The following is a 22,468-nucleotide window of genomic DNA, read 5'->3' as shown; positions in this document are numbered from 1 at the left end:
TTTTCATCTTCCTTAAGGGGCTGGCTTGTGAATGTTACAGTTCCTCAAATGAGTGCTTGGAGGAAGGTCGCATAGAGTGACACTTATATGTTCTACGTTTGGAGGTGATTTGAGAAGATGATGAAATTCGAAAACTGAAGCTCAGAATTGTAGATACAAAGACTTGCTTTATCCTGGAAGGAGATAACAAAGATAAATATATATATATATATTCTTATGTATAGCATTGATATCTTATAAATATTCTTGTAAACAAAGGCATAATTTGATGCTATTGTAATTTTTGTTGTTTCTAGTTTTTTCTTTCATTTTTATCAATATAATAATTATAAAGTTATCAGTATATGTAAATTTAAATTTCCTTTCCAATATAGCACCATAGCTACTACCTATTGTGCTGATACTGAGTTTGAATTATACTATCCAACAAGGTTAAACATAGATTATGAGGACTCAAATGGTACAATTATTGGATAGGAAAGAATAAGTTATTGAGTTGTGAATATTCTTGTTTCTCATATTAGTTTCAATACCTAACATTATGGAGAAGGAGATCACATTGGCTGACATTGTGATGATGCTCAAATCGCAGCAGGCAGAAATGAAAGACGGTATCTCTGCAGTGCAAGGTGAAATGAAAGAAGGTATCTCTGCGGTGCAAAGTGAAATGAAAGAAGGTATCTGTGCTGTGCAGAGTCAGATGAAAGAAAGCATTGAAGCCAGTAAAGCTCAAAGTAAGGAACTTAGAGAAATTAAGGTAGATATTTCACAGTTCCGTAAGGAATGCTTAGATAGAACAGAAAAGTTAGAAAAGAAAGTTCAATTACTGGATCAAAGGATGAATGATGAGCTAGTTTATCTTGCTGCGGATATGGATAAAAAATTAGACGATACAGTTAGTAATTTATCCAAACAGTTCACTTCTCAACTGGATCAATGTCTTGAGGTTTGTGCTCAGTGTAGTGTATCACTTGGTACATTAAGTAATGATCTAATTAAGTTAAGAAGTGAAACCAAGTATGCTCATTCAACTGAACCACAGGTTGATGTCAAATCTATTGGCATACAACATGATGAGGTTGATAAAGAAGTTATGTCTAGCAGTGCAAGGCATATTATTATCACTCGCGTTCCAGAGAATGATGCAATTAGGAGTGATGTTGACAGTGATAAGTCGGTGGATATTAGTACAAGGCACAAGTATTATAGAGATGATGAATTGCATAAGTTGCATGATGTAAATAATAATGGCAATATCAACTCTTCTTTGGAATTAGGTGTTAAGAATGCACTTCTACAAATAGAAACCAATATCATGAGTGTAGTTAATAATGCATTAACACCATTGTCAACTCATGATATAATAGCAGTTAAGAATACAGCTAAAGCACAGAGTGACGTTACACCTCGAATGAGTTCTCACACTGTAAATCAGAGACAACATACAGTTGGGAATAAAGATGAAGTTTGTCATGGTTCACCAAAAAGTAGTCTTGTTAGACATAATATAGGAGTGAATACTGAATCTGAGATGTATAATAGTACAGATTCAGATCATGATAGAGTAAGTATGCTTAGTGGTCCATACCGAAATACAAGATTAGCATCTAAGCGTCGAAAATTGAGGAAGAACAAATCAGTTGCTAATAATAATGTTGATGACAAAATTTCATATGCACAACATGATGCTGGTCATATGACTAATGTTAGTCATTCAGTAGATGTTCCATTGAATAATTGTAATAAGAGTCAAATTAAAGTTCTCATTAAACCACAGGACTTGAGGCATTTCCCTCATTTTGATGGGATATCTTTGGAGTTTGCACCATCAGAATTCTTAGAAAAAGTAGAGGAAAACCTAGATATTTATGACATCAAAGAAAGTCAATTCTTGAAGTACATACCAAAACTTCTAACTGATTGTGCTAGAACTTGGTACTTAGAAGTAAAGAATCAGTTTACCACTTATTCTGAATTTAAAGAGGCTTTTTTGGCACATTATCAGAATGACCGCTGGAAATCAGTAAAGTTGACTCAAACTTTGAATTCTCCTTTTACAAAAGAGAGTAATGTAAGCCTGTTACAATATGCAAATAAGAACTACAAAATTTTGAAGTCTACTCAGCCTCATGCTGAAGAACCTCATTTGATAGCACAATTAGCCTCATTATTACCACACAGGATTAGTGAACACATGGTGATCAATAATGTACGTACATTGCAGCAAATGTTGCAAGTAATTGAAAATTTTCAATCTTTAAGAAATAATCCTGCAAGGTTCAATGACACGAACAGGAATAATTATAATCCGACGAATAAGGCTAGAGTAGCGTATGTTTCACATGCTAAGGATCAAAATAGGAATTTGAATTCAAATGAAAGAAACAATAGAAATAATAGTATAAATAAGAATAGATATTCTAATAAATTCTATAGAAATTCTAGGACTTTTTCTAATAATAACGAACAAACATCTTCTGATGTTAGTAATCAAATTCAACAGCAGCATGATAAACAATCATGTGATACAAGGGTGCAAAACACAGTATGCAGAGAGAGCAATAACAATGGTCCTGGTTATGATAAAATAGAATATTACCGATCAGATAGTGACGGTGGCCGTAGCAAAACTAGTGATGGTGGCCGTAGCAAAACTTATAGAAACTCTGCTTATACTCGGAGTTCAGCTTCTAATTGGAGACTCCAAAGCCAATAACAGAAATTAAATTTAGGAATCAAATTAAATATTTAAGTAGGCATATACATTATACTTCTTTATTTATTTTGTAATGTAAAATTAGTGATCTTATGCAGAAGTTTCTTGCCCAAGTTAGACAAGTTGATGTTTCTTTAGCTTCTATATCTTACATAGATGTAGTAACTGCTTAACACATCAACTTAAAAGGGTGGTTGGTTGGGAGTATCTTCTAGACTGTTGGTCTAGGGAGGTATATTTGGCCACAGTACTACTGTTCATCTTGATGGACAAAAATACAATATAATATTTTGAAGTACAAGTTTGTGATTTATTTTATGCACAATTTAGTTGCATGATCACTATATTTAAGTTTATTAGACTTAAATATAACTCCGCACGTTTGTGGGAAACTTGGCATTATTATGCACAACAAAAGCAAATTTTAAAACACTTTAATAGTTCATCTATGTAACAAACTTGAATAGCTGGTGAAAGATGTTACCCAAGATGTTAGTTAAGCAGTGGTAGTGTACCAAGAATGGAAGTGCATTTAAAATGCTTATATACGAGAATTATTTTATTTGCTATTAGGGAATTGTTAAGTCAATAATTCCTGAAGATGAATTGTTTCCTTGTATATTTTATGAAGTTGACATGTAGCAGAGACATCCACTAGATGATCCAAGCTCGTCACTTATAATTCCATGCTACAGTTGCATGAAAGCATTGTGAAGTGTTCACGTAAAGGCAATAGTAAGTCCTATTGTGACACTTAATGTAGAAATATTTATTACATGAATATATATATTTCTTTTTATGATGCACATGTATCTTTGGTGCTTTATCAAGTTTGGATTCTTCCAACAGTAATCGTGTATTGCTGATAGGTTAGGTATTTATGATTTCAAATACACTTATCAAGCTAAGCCACACGATGATCCTGCTATATATATGATGATGATTGAAGGTTGACTATTTCCACATCTTAGGGGTATAAATTTATGAAGGAAAGATACATATTGAGACCAGTTATACTAGTTTTTTCAGGGAATGTAATGTTCCATTTATGTTATAATATAAAGGTACTTAATTAAATAAGTGATTACTCTGAGCCACGTGTCTTATATTTATAATGATCTAAGTATCAAGTATCTTTTGAGATAACCATTCTTACCATGTTTTGGATTAAAGCTATGTTAGATGTATTTTTGATGACTTCTGAAATCACACATGACTACGTTAAAAAGGTTTTAGTCAATTAAGCCTCAGAGATATATTTTATCAATGCACTTGAACAACAACAATTAACAACGTTAATTTGTGATTTAAATTGACAGCATATTAAAGGACTTTGACATGATCATATGATATCTTTGCACTTGAAGATATTATAGAAATGAGCTTTCACAAGGTATTGTCAGTGTGATGTCATTCTCTATAAGTGTGATCTATATTAAGAGTAGACACAGATTGATTAATTATTTGACAATTTCAGATAGTATTTTCTCAATTGCAAACTCAAAGCAATTCTGATAATCAAAAATTGATTCATGGTTGTAAATTCCTTTTAATACACACATGTATATGTTTGACAGTGTTATACATCTGAGGTTATATATCCAATATTTTTGTTCATACTTCATAAATGTATAATGTAATATTTTCTTCATCATTACAAAACATGATAATGATATATTAACTGATAACATATTGTTTATTTTGTTGCTTTGAAGGACAAAAGATACTGCTTCGTTTCACAACCATACCCATGAGGGTTGCTTGGTTGAGTTCTTCTCTTAGACTGTTGCTTAAAGGGGGTACTGTGAGTCACAGTACTTTATGCACAATTTTTCTTTAGTCAGATGTCAATGTCAAAATTTTCTCATTTTTCGTGTTTCTTTCCTTGAGTCTGAAACATTAGTTCAGGTATGAAGTATTCATCTGTAGAGTTTGCCTTAAGTTGATCTTCGTAATCAGACATTGGTCCTCATTCATATATCTTGATCCTTAGTTGAGATTAACGGTGGAAAAATTCAATATAACAAATATTCTTTGTTATGTGTATTTTGGAGTGCAAAAAATGTATAATATAATGTGATAGCATGTGCATAATAGATTTTAATGCTAAGATTTACCTGTGGCTTAAAAACATTTACTAGAGCTATAAGATTCCAAGAGTTGAATTATAGGCTCAAATAGAAATAAACTTGACAAGAAGCAAGGACGTGTTGATCCAAGTGTAAGTCAAGTAGTAGGTTCCTTTAAAATGCTAGAATGCATTATGGCTCCAAAATGTGTTCACAAAGGGCAGAATAGGAAATTTGTGCCGTGACGCTGTGAGTTCAGGAACAACAGTTATTTATGATTTATAATTTTTGTGCGCACATCATAATTTATACATTTCTTGCATGAATTGATTTGTGATGTAAGAAATCTTAGTTTCGACACTCTGTAAATCTGAGGATGATTGCTTTTGATGCAGGGACTTAGATTTTTGTCTTGTTAGCTGATGTTACTAGATAAATGGATGAATTCCCAATGGGAAATTTAGTTGGATCATAGGTAACTTACTCTACATATAGAAAATTATAATTAATATATTTTTGGTTAAATAAAGATTAATATAGAAATTATGCTCTCAGATTAAGAATGAAGTTCTTAATGGTACTTCATTGGTTGATAATAAATAAAAATGTTATGTAGCTACATTGTTTTATGTAAAAATGGTTCATATGGAACTTCACTAGATAATAATTGTGGGTATGTAGAACTTGATTTTTTAAAATTTTGTTTTGCAACATTATTATGTACTAAAAACTCATTATGTGTAGTTGCACTGTATTGGTTCATGATGAACAAGTTCTGGTTGTATTGTTGAAAAACAAATATTCAGTTATATTCAGATGATTATAATGGTAAACATGAAAACAGTTTGTAAATATAGAGGCATTATATTAATTGTTATATGTTAAAATTCTCAGTAGTGCTCAGATCTGTTGTTGTGGGTTCGTCCCTTGTTGAGCGCCAGTATGACAATAAAAATATTACATTGTCATAACAACATTTGAAAATGGTTAGGCTAAGTTCAAAGTTCCACATTTGTGCAATATTTATAGTAAGTTAGTCATAACAGTTATTTTTGACTGGCAATATGAAAAACAAATATCTTCATTCATATGTGTTCTTTCAGACAAGAAAGATATGATATATTCAAATTTATAATTAAATTTATTGAAATTGTGTACATTTGCATTGGCTTCAAGGTTTATATACAAAGGTCAACTCTTTAAAATTGTTCAATGTACATTGTGATGTCATACTTGGTATTTTGTATCAACATTCAAAAAATGGTAATTGTGATCAATAGATAAGTATATTGTGATATACATAGTAAAATAGCTGTAACAGATCAAATATGTACATTTACTACACAAACATTCAAGCTGTTAAGCACTTATGGACAAAAATATAAAACAAAAACAATTGAAGATAACACATACTAAAAAATCTGGCTTGAACTAGTTGCTCTAATACTAGTTGTCTGTGACTTGGTGTGGAGCTCAAGATGGAACAAAGATAAGGACAGATATATCAATATGGGATGGTGATATATTTGTATAATAATTGTTGCTTTTAAAGATTAAACTTGGCAACGTTATAATAACTTGGATGTTTAAGTTATATAGAAGCCTTTTATGACTTGAATGAACTTTGATCATGATATAATCTTATAAAGATTCGAAAGTTATGGAATGACACTGATATGTATAAAAGATGCCATGTTGAATTGGAAGCAGTGAATAAGTATCTGTTTTCATCTTCCTTAAGGGGCTGGCTTGTGAATGTTACAGTTCCTCAAATGAGTGCTTGGAGGAAGGTCGCATAGAGTGACACTTATATGTTCTATGTTTGGAGGTGATTTGAGAAGATGATGAAATTCGAAAACTGAAGCTCAGAATTGTAGATACAAAGACTTGCTTTATCCTGGAAGGAGATAGCAAAGATAAATATATATATATATTCTTATGTATAGCATTGATATCTTATAAATATTCTTGTAAACAAAGGCATAATTTGATGCTATTGTAATTTTTGTTGTTTCTAGTTTTTTCTTTCATTTTTATCAATATAATAATTATAAAGTTATCAGTATATGTAAATTTAAATTTCCTTTCCAATATAGCACCATAGCTACTACCTATTGTGCTGATACTGAGTTTGAATTATACTATCCAACAAGGTTAAAAGGTAAATCGGCACAACATGCATTACTGGGCTGCTGAAAACCCAAGGTGGATGCAAGAGGCTCATCAACGTAGATGGTCTGTGAATGTGTGGTGTGGAATCATCGGCGGACAAATAATTGGACCTCATTTTTTTCAAGCGAGACTTACGGGTGTTGTGTACCGCACATTTCTTCAAGAACAATTGCCCAGTCTTCTCGAAGACGTCCCCTTACACATCAGAACACACATGTGGCTACAACAAGATGGCTGCCCAACACATTCTGAGCTGACAGCGAGGAATCAGGTGAATGCAATGTTTCATGGTCACTGGGTAGGTAGAGGTGGGCCTGTGCCCTGGCCTCCTGGGTCACCAGACTTAACATGTTTAGATTATTACCTCTGGGGACGACTGAAAGAAATTGTTTACCAAAATCGCCCTACAACGAGGGATGACATGATCGAGAGCATAGTTACTGCATGCAGGCAGATTAGTGAGGCAGAAGTTATTGCAGCACAGATTGATTTCAGTATCCGTGTGCAGAAATGAATTGAGACCGAGGGAAGACATTTCGAACATCTACTGTAAGTTGGTAAATGTGCACCACACTGGGTGCTTTACCTATTCTTCTCATTTTTGTTGTTCATTGGTTTCTCATTGCTCTTTCGTTTTTCTTATCAATCATTTCAGTTAAGCCTATTTCTCTTGTCAAACAATGGTTTGACAATCAATTGTGAGAAAAGGACCTTATTCGTTGGCTAAGCAGCCGTTAAACATGCCAACGAATTCCTTATTGTGCGTGACAGTAAACCATTCATTGCCAGTCCTAAGCTTCGAGAAAGTGTGACGGGCTGTCAAAGTTGCAGCTCAAACAAAGCTTACAGTAGTACGGTGTTTCAAGAGCGAACCCATTACCGTAATTGTTTGTACAGGATCTTATGTACTCTGTCCAGTGTTCGTGTTTTGCTATTTACGTACGTAATTCCTCACTTTGGAACACCAACTTCAGGGATCGGAATTGTTTTGGTCGCCATTTTGAAACCAGTCTGAGGATTACAAAATCATGTTCGCATCCTTTTCACGTTTTCTGTGACCTTTAAAACGAGGTATTACTCGAAACCCCTTGCCATTTGAAATTTTGGGGATCTTCCCTAACTTTAGACCCCCTTTTATGGGTCACGCTGTTTCATCCTTTTTTAGTCCCGCAGTCATCATGTGGCATATCGTTGGAAAGCTTGAGTCCTGCACTTTCCGAAACTGTTATGGTGCTGCACTTATCTTAATTGTTAAGCTTGGTATACTCGATTTGGCTCACCTTCCTTTTCTTGCAAAACCATTTTCTACACGGAAAACGGTAGGTGGTACAGACAAATGTTTCATATGACAATCGTATTTTTTCACCGCCTTTCCGAATCTGCATTCCAAACATACCCTTCCCATTTGAAAATTGCATGAACGGGGCATGTGCCCCCCACTAAAACCACAAAGGGTTTGAGCCAAAAAGACTAGGATGTGAAATCAGTCAATTCTCTTTGGTTTGAGCCAGTGTTGTTTGCAGGAGGATCTTTTCCAGAAACAGGGAATATTGAAGCCTAAAAATTACAAAAAGGGGAAAAAGATGAAACACATAAAAATGAGTAAGCAAATCAGAAATACTAATTAGTGTTAGATATAACAGTAATATTAGTTATAATAATACTAATGTACTAAACATTTGCAAAAGTGGCGCAAGGGTAAATGTATTTAAAAAGAATTGAACATTTGTACAAAAAAAATGGAGGAGGGAAGGGGTCCGAAGTATGGGGATAAATCGCTGACCACGCCTGTCCAAAAATGCAGAAATCAGTACAGCAGGCAAAATGCTAGACAGAGGATTATCCAAAATTTTCCATCTCATGGGGTAAAAGTTCGAATTTGGGGGTAGGGGTAAAATGGTAAATTTAGAGCCAAAATGACCATAAATTAGGCGTCAGTAAAAAAAATTAGGGAATGTGTGGTTAAATCACTGATGCTGAGCTTACAATGTTGGAAAGGTGATAGATACTCCACCATTGGACTTAATATTTTGTTAAAAAGTCTAATTTTACTGTACTACATTAGAGCAAACTATGAATATGGACACTATTTAAAAACAAGGTACAAGTATCTACATCAGCTTATTAAATTTTATCAACATTGAAAAACGTAAAAACAACCCATTGAAAAATTTCTGTGCATGAACATTTATAATGTAACAAGAAAATTTCCCAAGTATACAGACTTAAAATTTGATTTGTATCTCTCGCAACATAAATTATCTACAGAGTTCTATAGCAATGCTGATTTTGTTGCTATTTATAGGCACACTTCAGGAAAAAGGTCAAAAGACAAAATTTAAGATTATAAATTCTAAATTCAAATTAAATTATATAATATTAATTTATCTCAGTGCATCAGTAGATGAAGGAGCACAGCTTGAGTTCTATGTGGTGAGAGAAATATAGTTTCCAGGAGCTACATCAGTGGTTTTCAAAACACCATTTTAACATGCTGTATTATGTAATCAGCTCTATGAATCTTGTGTCACATAAGAACTACGACAATGAGTACATAGGAGACAGTACATACAGCTTGGTAAAATTCAAGTATAATTCCTGTTTTCAAGGCAAATTTTCAAAAAAATTCAAGGCCACAAGCAGATGTTTTCTCTATTTCAACATTGTGTATTACCGCATCTCAACACCCACACAAGTGCGCCAGAGGTGCAACTATGAACTTTTGTCTGGGGGGTGGGGGGGTGGGAGGGGGCAAGTATTAGGAAAAATGTACCAATAATAATGACATTATTATGACTATTATTATTAGTAGTAGTAGTTGTGGTAGTGTCAAAGACATTATCATCCTCGTAAATTACACAAAAAGAGGGGTAGAAGTCAGTGTTAAAGCATTTGTGCTGGAACATACAATTTTAAACATTTTTTTTAAAAAAACGTTCAATTTCACATTCATTAATAATAGAAAACAAGTACACAAAGTGTATTTTTGAATGACAGAAAATGCATGATAAATGCAGTCCGAATATTATTATTTTTGTATATATACGATATTCAAGATAAGAGCCGTTGTAGCTCAGTTGTTAGGGCATCTGACTACCATGGGAGAGACAAGGGTTCAATCCCCGGCGGGGGAGAACCGAGATTTTTTCCACCTGTTCAAGAGGTTCCGGCACCCACCCAGCGTCACATAAAGTGGGTACCTGCAGGAAACTCTGTGGGGTAAAGGCAGCCAGTGGCGGGGTGCTGATCACATCACCCCCATCTTCGGCCATGATCAATAAAGTGTGGGGCCCTAACTCTACACCCCTTATATGCCTTCATGGTGTGGTGCAAAGCACAGGGGAGCACTTTACCTTTTTCTTTTTTTGTATATATAAGATGTAAAACTTTCATGTACAACATATGTTTTGCACATATTCAAAATGGAGTGATGTAAAATAAGAAAATACATGCCAACACTAAATTGTGTATGTATTCAACATCACTTTCATATATATATATATATATATATATATATATATATACACACACAGCATATAGGACTATTATTTATGTTTATTACATAATCAATTCATCCACATCATAACAAACCAACAGCAAAAATTATATCAAATGTCTCTCAAATGTGCCCGCTCCTTTTCCTACTAACAATTGTTCATGCATTTAAGACAAAATCAATTAAGAGAAGTCTTATTTTTCTCTCTGGTAATTTACAATGCATTACAGAAAACAATCACATTGTAAGTGAAGCGAACAAGAACATTTTTAATCCATTTTCTTGCAAACTGAAAACAATATTGATTTAATAGAGCACAAATAATTTCTTAAGGTGGCATGGCATTCTCTCTCTTACAACTTTTATCATTTAGATTATTTGGCGGCCAGGGCAGACTCCCGCCACTATGAACTTGAGAAGACTAAGAAAAGCAGGCATGCGAGCAAGCAAATTTTATGAAATGTATTTTTATTTGCATAAAATTGAAATTGAGTTGGATAATTGCATCTCTGTGCCCTCTGAGGTGCCCTTGGCCATCAATATTTGCACCCTCGCCTTCCTTAGAACTGATTTCCATTCAAGGTTGGCGGGGGGGGGGGGGGCAATGACCCCCTGCCCACTGTGGTTGTGCCAATGATATGGACACAAAAATATAGTAACAATATGAAGTGTCTGTGTGATTCCAATGTATCCAAAAATTCTAATTTAATTTAATTAAACGGTACCGTATATTTAAAACATTTAAATTGAGGTCCTTAGTTTACATTTGCCATTTCACATACTCAGACTCCAAATACATCTACAAACACAAGTCACACAAATGTTACGGTGTATATTCTAACCTGCGAAAAATTGTAATTTGTGTAAGAATTTCAAACTCAATTCTACCTAATTATCTTCAAGAAATCTTATTTTGCAATAATCTTCCATTTGTCAGATTGCTCTACAAACGACAGAAAAAAGTAAACAGATCAAGAGAATTGTGTTTTATTTTTCACACAACAATATTTTCCTAGCTCGGTAAAAAATAACTCAACTGTGAAAATCTCTCTTCAGGGCATTTATGGAGAAAAATTCAACCAGAATTCACGCATAATTCCCAGAGCCAACTGTTGAACATTGTACAAAAGACACACTTTCCCAACATGGTCAAATTGACTTATCATTTGTTTTTGCTCTGTAGTGAGTAGTCTGTGGAGAATGCTCTCCAAGAAGGTTGTATTGTACCAAGAATGTAGCAATGTACATCGCGTCGCAGTCGGTCGCGTTAGACACTAATAAAGTGTTAATTAACTGTTAGCACTTGTTGTTACTCCTTGTACCAAGTTACGGAAATATCTGCGCTGAAGTTCACAGGTTATGGGCCCAGATACGTTCCCACTGCGCCCGTGAAATTTGGTAGTTTGTCGGAGTAAGTGTCATCATTGTTTGGAGTACAACGGGAAGTGTCCTTTGTCTTCCTAACCGGACTGGTGAGAGTTTTACACTTTCGGAAAAAGCGTGTTTCGTTTGCTGCTGAAGAGGGAGTTCAAGACAACAGTAGACAAGCTAGAAGGTGCAAAGAACTGGCCGAGATGAAAACGACAAGTGGAGCTGCTGTTACGACACCACGATGTCCTAAAAGTTGTGGATGGCACGTGTACTTCTCCACAGGAACTTGGTGCTGAGTGTACTACGGAAGATCGACGTAAGTACGAAGCAGAGTGTAAAACATTTCAGAAGGCGGACATTATGGCACAAATGATATTGGTAAATAGTATGATTGATGCAAATTCGTAACTTACCAGCACGTGTGATACGTCTAAGGAAATTTGGAACAAACTAATGTCAGTATATGAACAAAGTTCAGCACAGCGTTTGGATCGATTGTCAGAGCAGTTCTTCAATCAATCCAAAGATGCAGCGGACGACATTGCAACATATGTGTAAATTACAGAGAAATTTTCGTGAAATGAATGACGAAATGGAACGTCTCACGAAGTCCAAATTTCCAGAACTGCTTCTAATGAGTCGAATCATGTCTACCTTACCTAGTGAATATTTTGATTTCTAAAGTGTATGGGAATCAGTTCCAGTGGAAGAGCATACTGTAGACAGGCTAACTGAACGACTTAGACTAATTGAAATGAGACTTCCCAACAAGAGTAGTGACACAACAGCTTTTGTGGGGAAAAGTGATGATCCGAAGAAACACAAGAAACGTCCAGAAAAAGCGAAAAAGTGTTTTAAATGTCACAAGGTAGGACATTTTGCCAAACAATGCAAGTTGGTGTTAAATAGATCTTCAACCAGCGGAAGTGACCGTGTTCCAGAAGGAGGGGCATTTGTGAGCTTTGAATCGAACTGTCCTGTTTCGGAAGTTTGGATTGCAGATACTGGAAGCACAGCACATATGACTAACCGGAAGGACTACTTTCTACAGTACCAAAAATTCCCAGCACCAAAGGAATTACAGGTGGGAAATAAAGCCATCATATTAGCACATGGCAGTGGTATAGTGAATGTGGAAATGTTGGTCAATGGTAGGTGGGTGAAAAATCATCTTCGTAATGTGTGGTATGTGCCAAATATCAGTAAGAATTTATTTTCTGTGAACTCCACAACAAAAAGAGGTTTTCTATTCTGTGCAGACTACATGAAGTGTTTACTAAAGAAGAATGGTAAGGTACATGCATGGGGAAGTATTACTTTAAGTGGTTTGTACCAAATGCACATGCGTGCATTACCCCCCAAAAATTCTGCTGAAATGTGCTTAGTGTCAGCTTCCGATACATTGCAGCTGTGGCAAGAAAGGTTGAAAGGTTGGTACACCAAGGTAAGCAACATGTTCGGAAGTTTCTAGTGCAGCACGGAATTGATGTAAAAACTGATGATCAGTTTTGTGAAGGCTGTGTGGTTGGCAAGCAACATCATAAAAGTTTTGGACAGCGGGTTACTCATGCAGAAAAACCAGGTGAAATAATCCATGCTGACGTGTGGACCAATGCAAACAAAATCTTTGGGTGGTGCACTGTATTTTGTTTGTTTCAAGGATGACTTTTCGAAATTCCGACTGGTGTTTTTTCTGAAACAAAAATCTGAAGTTGCTGCAAGACAAACAGTTTTTAGCTGAAGTCAGTGTTGCAGGTCATGTAGTAAAAGAATTGCTCACTGACTGTGGGAAGGAATTTGATAATGCGGAAGTGAAGGCTTTGTTGAAAGAAAAGGGGATCAATTTCAGAACCACCATGCCTTATACACCTGAACAGAATGGAGCTGCAGAACATGAGAACAGAACATTGGTTGAATCTGGATGCTCAATGTTGCATTCAAAAGGTCTTCCAGTGAAACTTTGGGCTGAAGCAGTGAATACTGCAACGTTATGTTCTGAACAGAACTGGACCAACAACTGTAGAGAAGAAGACACCATATGAACTTTGGTATGGAAAAGACTTACCAAGTGTAGATCATTTGAAAGTGTTTGGAACAGAGTGTTTTGTTCATGTACCAAAGCAAAAGCGACAGAAATGGGACAAAAAGAGTATTAAGGGTCTTCTGATTGGTTACTGTGATGAAAAAGATGGTTACCGCATCTGGAATCAGAAAACTGATAAAGTGTTGCTCAGTCGTGATGTTGTTTATTGCACAGAAACAATTTTGCCAGTAAAAGAGTCTTTTGAAATTGTTTCACCAGAAAAATCAGTAATGTTTGAATCTACTGTGGAAGAACCTGATAGCCCTGGTAGTGAGTCTACATACTATGATGATACATGAAACAGATGCATCACCGGAGATGTAACTGGTGGAAGTGAACCACGTTATGAATTGCGAGATCGTCAAAGGGTGCAGAAACCAGTGTGGCAAGATGGTTATGTGTTACAGGTAGATTGCTTAGAACCGAGCTCATATAAAGATGCCATGTCATCAAGAAATACTGCAGAGTGGAAATTAGCAATGGATGATGAAATGCAGTCTTTGGCTAAGAACCATACTTGGATACTAGTTGAACCTCCAAGCAATAAGAAAGTTATTGATAATCGGTGGGTTCTAAAAGTAAAGACCAAAGCAGATGGCAGTATCTACAGATTTAAAGCAAGACTGGTAGCAAAGGGTTATCTACAGAAGAGTGGAATTGATTACGATGAAACCTTTAGTCCAGTGGCTCGATTTGATACTGTACGAACTGTGCTGAGTGTTGCAGCTTGTGAAGGGTTGAAGTTAGCTCAATTTGATGTGAAAACAGCTTTTCTTTATGGTGAACTTGATGAGGAAATCTATATGTGTCAACCTGAAGGGTTTGATGATGGGACTGGTCGTGTGTGTAAGCTAAAAAGGAGTCTTTATGGACTGAAGCAAGCACCTCGTTGCTGGAATAGACGATTTGTGAATTTCATGTCGAAGCATGGTTTTACATGCAGCAAAGCTGATCCCAGTATGTTCATTCGTAAGAAAAATGGAAAGAAAATAATCGTAGCCATCTATGTGGATGATGGTTTGGTTGCTGGAAATAATATTGAAGATATCAACAGTTTTCTCGGAACTTTAAAAGAAGAATTTGAAATTGTGGTTGGGTCATTAGATTGTTTCTTGGGCATACAAATAACACAAAAGGAAGATGGTTCTATTTTTGTATGTCAAGAAAACTATACAAAGAAAATTCTTGAGAAATTTTGCATGAGTGAAGCAAATGCTGTTTCAACACCTGCTGCAAAGGGAAGTGTAAATGCAGGGGAAGAAAACACACAGCAGTTAGTAGACACTAGTGTACCTTACAGAGAAGCAGTTGGCAGCTTGATGTATCTGGCTACAGTCACTAGGCTAGATATCTCCTATGCTGTTGGATTAGTGTCGCAAGCATTAGACAGTCCAAGAGTATCTGATTGGCAAGCAGTGAAATGAATTTTCAAGTATCTATGAGGAACCACTGCTTATGGAATCTGCTACAATTCAAATCATAATCCTGGGATCCTGGAAGCCTTCAGTGATGCAGATTATGATGGAGATCCAACAACAAGACGCTCAACAACTGGAGTTCTATGCAAGTATGCAGGTGGAGTGATATCCTGGATGAGTCGGAAGCAGAAGTCAGTTGCTCTATCAACAACAGAGGCTGAATTTGTGGCAGCCAGCGAGGGAGCAAAGGAAGTGATATGGCTAACAAGACTATTGGATGAGATCTCTCATCTGACAGGAATGCCCACACTGCTGGTGGACAATGCTAGTGCTATTAAGTTAGCAAAAAATCCTGAATTTCATAAACGCTCAAAACATATTGCAGTGCATTATTATTTTGTAAGAGAAAAGTTTCAGGAAAAAATATTAAATGTGGAACACATTGATGCTGAAAGTCAGGTAGCAGACATTCTCACGAAACCATTAGCAAAAGTTAGGTTTGCTAAATTATGTGGCTTAATGGGAGTGGGAAATGAAAAGTAGTGTACTTATTGTTATGTTAAAGTGTAACAATGTTCTTTTTAATAAAGGGAAGCTTGTGAAAGTTGTTTTTGAGGGGAAGTGTTGAACATTGTACAAAAGACACACTTTCCCAACATGGTCAAATTGACTTATCATTTGTTTTTGCTCTGTAGTGAGTAGTCTGTGGTGAATGCTCTCCAAGAAGGTTGTATTGTACAGAGAATGTAGCAATGTACATCGCGTCGCGGTTGGTCACGTTAGACACTAATAAAGTGTTAATTAACTGTTAGCACGTGTTGTTACTCCTTGTACCAAGTTACGGAAATATTTGTGCTGAAGTTCAACACCAACAATTCATGCAGAATTCCTGGAAATCAAGGAATTTCCGGTGAGTAGCCACCCTGCTACCGATGTGTAGATATCAACAATTGATTTTGATGAAACAGATGTTGAGATCCTAAAGCAAGTGAGATTTGTTGACAGTCAAAAGATCTCTATTTAGAAATCTACTTAGAAACACTAATGGTACGATTTCTAAAATTTCAAGAGATCACTGTTTGGCAAATCACTCCTTCCCGCATCCATACAGCCTTAATGACTTCTGTTTGGTGTGTAATCTCCTCACGTGCATAATAATTTATATTTACAGACAAAATATTTTATGCAAATTGAACGATTAAAAAGTTTATTTTTTGTGCATGTTCTCATATGCACACTGAAGAAACCTTAACAGGAAATTCTTTGTCGCAAATTCAACATTTAAGATGTTTCTCTTAGACATGAAACTTCCCAATATGTCTATTCAAGTTATGTTTCCAGCCAAACATTTGATGCAAATTGTACAATTGAAAGCTTTTCTTTAGTGTGAATGAACATAGACGTCCTTCATTGCAAAATCTTTGTTGCAAATTGAACGCTTCAAAGATTTCTCTTGACTGTGTAGCTTCATATGTATATTGAGTGTGTATCTCCAGACAAAACATTTATTGCAAATTGAATAATAGAAAGGCTTCTACTTAGTGTGAACGTTCAAATGTGCATTAAGTCGATCATTACGGGCAAAACCTTTGTTGCAAACTGAACAATTAAAAGGCTTCTCCTCGGAGTGAACCCTCATATGCTGAATAAGATTACATTTACGGGCAAAATCTTTGTTGCAAATTGAACAAGGAAAAGGCTTTTCTTGACTGTGAATTACCATGTGTGTATTAAGGATATATTTCCGGGCAAACTTTTTGTTGCATATTAAACAATTAAAAGGCTTCTCCTTGGTGTGAACTCTCATATGCACTCTAAGATCTCCTTTACGCGAAAAACTTTTGTTGCAAGTTGAACATTTGAAAGGTTCCTTTTCCATGTAAAGAGCCATAAGTATATTAAGGTCAGCTTCATTGACAAAAACTTTCTTGGAAACTGAACAATTAGAAAGCACCTCTGGTGCATGGGATATCAAATCTCTCTTGTCAGAGAAAGTGGTGTTGTAGATGGGACCAATATATTGCTCTCTCGCGTTATTAGTCTTGGCATGGTCAATATGTGTCTTGCTTGCAAGGGTTTCTGGTGAAGGTTCAGCCTCAAATCTTTCATCTCTACTGATACATTCTGCAATTTCGTTTGGTTGCTCTTGTTCTCTTAACTTTCCTGCAGACACTGGCAAATGTGGAACTGACATTGGTACATCTTGGTACATCTTCTTCGATCCTTGCATATAGTCTTTGTTCAGGTAGCTGAAAAAAAAAATGACATAAAAATGTAGATTCACTTTTGGAGTAAGTAACGAGAATGACTGATACTTTGAAAACATGGAAAAGAAAGGAGAATAGAAATGACTTAAGGAGACGTATGCATGAAAATATTAATATATTACTCGTTCAGCATTGAAAATTTTTAATAAAACTTAAACAAAAAAATATTAAGGCCAGTCAATAAATATCCATATTGTTGCTGTAATTTTCATTAGGTTGGCCATAATGCTTTGTCAGGGGCGGCACTAGAAATTTTTGACCGGGTGGGCAGAAGCTGTATATTGATAGATTAGGGTGGGCAGGTATAAATGTAAGGCCATATAATATATATATATATAAGCATGTAAGGCACATACATGCATATGTTTCCCCTTCTCTCTTACACTCCCGATTTCCTTTCACTTATTTTCCCTTTCCTCTTCATCTCTTCTGTTTTACTCCCTAATGCCTTTTTATATCATCTTTCTTTCTCGGCTTGTTACCTCTTTCTCCCTTTCACTTTCTCTCGTCCCATTCTTCAAATGTTTCCCTTAACTGCCATCATGCACACACACACACACATCACATGTATGTGTGTGTGCACGTGTGTTTTTGGTGTCTTTCCTCTTTCTTTTCTAATCTATTCTCGCTTTTTTTCCACTTCTCTGTCACCGATGGACACAATTATTTCAATTTAAGTGTTTGTGTCTGGGTGTGCAGCCATACATTCTAATCAGTAATCACATTCTTTCCTTCATGTCAATGTAGTAAAATAAATGTGAATTGGTTGCACCACATTTTGTCCTTCAAGTGCAAAAATACAAGGCACGTACCTACTCCATTCTATATATTAGGCGACAGTGATAGAAATTGTGATGGTAGACAATGGTGAAGGATTAAATTACATTTTCGTAATTTAAATGCATGTTCCGGATCATATTATTTTCATCATATCCGAATGTTTGCAGTAACAGCTATCGGGTGCCAAAACTTGGGGACAGTTTACTTTCTTGGTAGAAAAGTCGTAGCAATAAGCCATAGTGCGTGGATATTTGGATTAAAATGAATGTCTTATTGGGAATGCAAACACACACACACACACACACACATGGAGAAACAAATTCTTTGTTCATTCTGCATAAAGTATCCCAAGACTTATGAAAGGCTATTTTGACAAAATCTCGCCCAAAAGTAATAATCAAGTAATATTGAAAAATCTGTTAGCTAAGTTGTTATTAGTTTTCTGAAGTAAGTCTTTGTTACTCATGCGGGAGAAGTAACACACGTATGGTTAGATGAACACCTGCACTGAGCGTCGTCGCCTTGTAATCAAGGGGTCCCGGGTTCGATACCCGGTGGAGGCACATAGTGGTTCGGATCCCACTTTAAACTGTAGGTCCCGTCCCAATTAGCCTTACTGTGCATAAAGTGGACTTAAACACCAAATCAATCAATTAATCAAAAACATGCACTCAGGTAACAAATAGTTTACATTTTGTAGAATGTGATTTTGGATGCAAGGAATTCAACGAAACTGATCACCATACCCGGTAATTTATGTCTCTTTCACAAACGACTTGGGTTGTATGGCGTGGCCTTTTCGAAAGCGCCCAAATGTCAACCTCTATCCTGCGCAGTATACCCTGGAAACTTTAATTTTGCAGGCGAACGAGTCTCTGGCGCCTGGAACCACAGGTAAAATAATAATTTGTTGGGGGTTGTATTTTCAATGTCTTCGTGTATTTGTCCCCCCACCCTTTCGTCACTTTCATCTAATCACCATTGAACCTCATTGTCGCCATTAGCCAAAATTAACAGAAAAGTGACTTTCCATACAACAGATCAGTGGAACCAGCAACAACTTACTCCTCCAAAACTGGAGTTTAATTAGTTCATACCCTTCGAAAGTTGAGGTGGTAGTTTCAATTTCACAGTTTTTCATTGTTGGATCAAGTGAACAATAACGTTGTTTTCCGAATGTCTCAAATATTTGTCTCTGGCAATACACCCTCTTAAATGAACGCATCTTTTATGGTGATAATTAGAGCCCGGAAGTTCAGGCATTTATTTTCGTTAAAATAGGCAGGCAAAAAGGCATTTATGTGGAAAATAGGCACTAAAAATGAAAAAAGGCACAATAAACTGAAAAAAAGGCACATTTGGAAGTCGCTTACTTTTATCTATAATTTCTGGCAAAATGTTAAAATCTACATTGGGTATAGCATTTCGATTTTCTCCGTCTTGATTGCACATACCTACAAGGTGTTTTTTTCAAAGTTCTCAACATTCATTGAGAGAATGTTTTTCATAATAGAAAATGATTTTTTCTACTTCGACAGAAGTTATTGGAGCATACCTAAAACAAGCTAATGTAGCTGGACTCATTTCGGTAACAGCATTTTCACCTTTTAGAATATGACAAATTGTTTCAAGTCCTCATTTGCACTCACTACCCGTTTGCACTTTTCCGCAACAGCTGACCCCTTTTCTCCTGGCACTTCCATCATCTGCTGCATATATTCCTCGAAGATTTTCATGTCTCTCACCTCTTTTTTCTAGCTTTGTAATTGTCTCTGGCAATGCACCATAATGTGCAAAAATAAACGACAGTTCATTCTTCAGTTCTGAATAGCACAGGAGTTTTTTCACTTCACGAATTGAAGCAGCTTCATTTTCTGGAAGAGCATCGATCACCTCACTGATTTTTTCAAGGTTGTTAGCATAATATATAGCTGCTGATATCCAGGTTCCCCATCTCGTCAAGACTGGTTGCAGAGGTAAACTAAGCTCAAGCGCAACTTCCTGAAATTTTCAGGTTCGAGAGGGAGATTTCAGAAATATCTTCTTTGTGTTCGAAATCAACCTGTCCACTTCTGAGTGCAACACTCTAACTTCTTCGGTGACTCTGTGCATTGCGTGGGCTACACATGTGATATGAAGCATGTTCGGGAAGAAATTTTTCAATGCTATGGCAGCCTTCTTCATATAGGGAGCTGCATCACTGATAAAAAGTAACACGTCATCATGATGTACACCATCCTGGCCAGAGCAGAAGTAGGGAATTTGAGAATAACTGAGCTATTGACGAACCATTGGCTCTCTCTAGTTGTTCTGACGTGAGAAGGATGTAGCATCCCCAACTTTAGCACAAATTCTTTGCAGAGCTTCTTCGTAGCAGACGCTTAAATATGTTTTCCGCAGTGTAGATTCCAACGGCACCGTTCATTTAGTGTATTTCTCCAGGAATTTCCTCAATGACTTGTTTTCCACTTTCCAGAAAGGTATTCCTGCTTCGATGAAAGCTTTGCACAATTCAAGAGAAAACTGAGATTGCCTGTTGGATGAAGTGCACACGGTTGAAATCAGGGATATCTAACAGCTGCAGATTTATGTTTTGCTGTTGACAAATGCTGAGATATAAAGTATTTTTTTTCTCATGGTTGATTGTTTTTTCACATACCTTGCAGAGTAGAATAGTACTGTTTGTCGAAAATGTGCTTTCACCAAATTCACGCACTTAACCATGTAACTTACCACTTAATGGCACACTAAATTTCGGCATGATGACAACTACAAGATCCTTTCCCTCCAAAGTGCAGAACTAAACTAAAGATAGAGAACTTGATTTTAAAATTCATGCAAAGGTCCTTGGGCATTGGTGCGATTTCTTGTCAATAACCTACTGACACGGACGCTGGACGTGATGACGTAATTGTGCAGGTTTTCAGCAGTCAATCATGCACAAGGAAATGTTAACCGAAGGACAATATCCTAACTCAGCATGAAATAATGTATTCTCACACTTTTCTCCTTCAGAAATGTTGAAACATGCGTGAGTTCAATATTACTTAAATAAGTTTAAAATTATTCACATAATAAACGGAAGAACAATAAATGCCAACAACGTTTTTGGGGAGAAAAATAATTTATATACACATTTTTTTTAAAAAAAATGTCAAATTTCATTGAAAAAGGCAAAAAAAGGCATTATAATTAAAAATAGGCAGTGGGGTCCCAAATAGGCAAAATGAAAAGGCTTCTAAAACATTCAAAACAACATAAAAAACGTATATTCGGAAAAAAAATATCAATATATGCAGTAGATAAAAAGAGGCATTTTGCCAAACTTCCGGGCTCTAGTGATAATATAACACGTTCCCTGCGAGTTCTTTCTGTATATTTTTTCCTCCAATGTCATAACGTTGTCGCCTTATAATGAAGAGGTTCTGGTTTGTACTGCTCCCTCCTCTGGTGGAAGCACAATGCACGCTGGTTCGGACTCCACTTAAAACTGTAGGTTTAGTCCCGTTTAGCCTATATGAGCATAAAGTTTAAACCGTTCTCATCGTGATTGATTAGTTTTCTGACGCCCTCAAAACAAAGCTTTCCTTCCAACCCCTTCTTCTTTTAATTCTACGTAAGTTAATCACAAGAAAAATCGCATGATTCCGTAACTGATAGGCAAAATTTATGTGTGAAACTAGGATTTCTAAACAGAATTAGCCACCCATTATCAATTCAATAATTCTGTTGCTTCTTCCAAACCCACATAACTGTTAAATCAAAATTAATATACCTCGGTATTGTAGTGGCTATTGTCATTGCTTCTTATTAGTATTTATTAGAACGAATACAAAGTTGATATTTTGTATACCATGTAGATATTTGAAAATGGCAGGTATGTAAAATATAAATATCGAAATTATAATGAAATAAAGAAAGATATATTTCTGGATTTTCAATGTAGACCTAATTAAAAAGTTGAAATAAATTATTGTGTTGCTGGAGGATAGAACGCTGAGGTTCTTACTTGTTTATTTAGAGATTATTTTAATCATACGCAGGCCGGGATTTATGTACATGGGAAGACCCGGAGCTTACAACACCAAGACCCCAC

At 35.9% G+C, this 22,468-nt stretch overlaps 1 protein-coding gene across 2 annotated transcripts in view; it reads right to left on the bottom strand.

The window, feature by feature from the left end:
• The window catches only part of LOC145996411 (uncharacterized), an 83,882-nt gene that overhangs the window by 10,977 nt on the left and 50,437 nt on the right, over positions 1-22,468 (bottom strand). Inside the window, exon 4 of one of the 2 annotated variants that reach the window (XM_083132865.1) lies at positions 16,101-17,574. The exons of the other annotated variant lie outside the window; for it this stretch is intronic. Within the exon in view, the coding sequence (XP_082988991.1) occupies positions 16,860-17,574 (715 nt within the window). The 3' untranslated portion in view covers positions 16,101-16,859. Of the gene's footprint in view, positions 1-16,100; positions 17,575-22,468 lie in introns of those variants that run through there. 2 annotated transcript variants of the gene reach the window in all.

Source organism: Lepisma saccharinum, chromosome 12, assembly GCF_977018435.1.
Source record: "Lepisma saccharinum chromosome 12, izLepSacc3.1, whole genome shotgun sequence".
Lineage (NCBI taxonomy): Eukaryota > Metazoa > Arthropoda > Insecta > Zygentoma > Lepismatidae > Lepisma > Lepisma saccharinum.
This window is presented reverse-complemented; position numbering and strand designations above follow the sequence as displayed.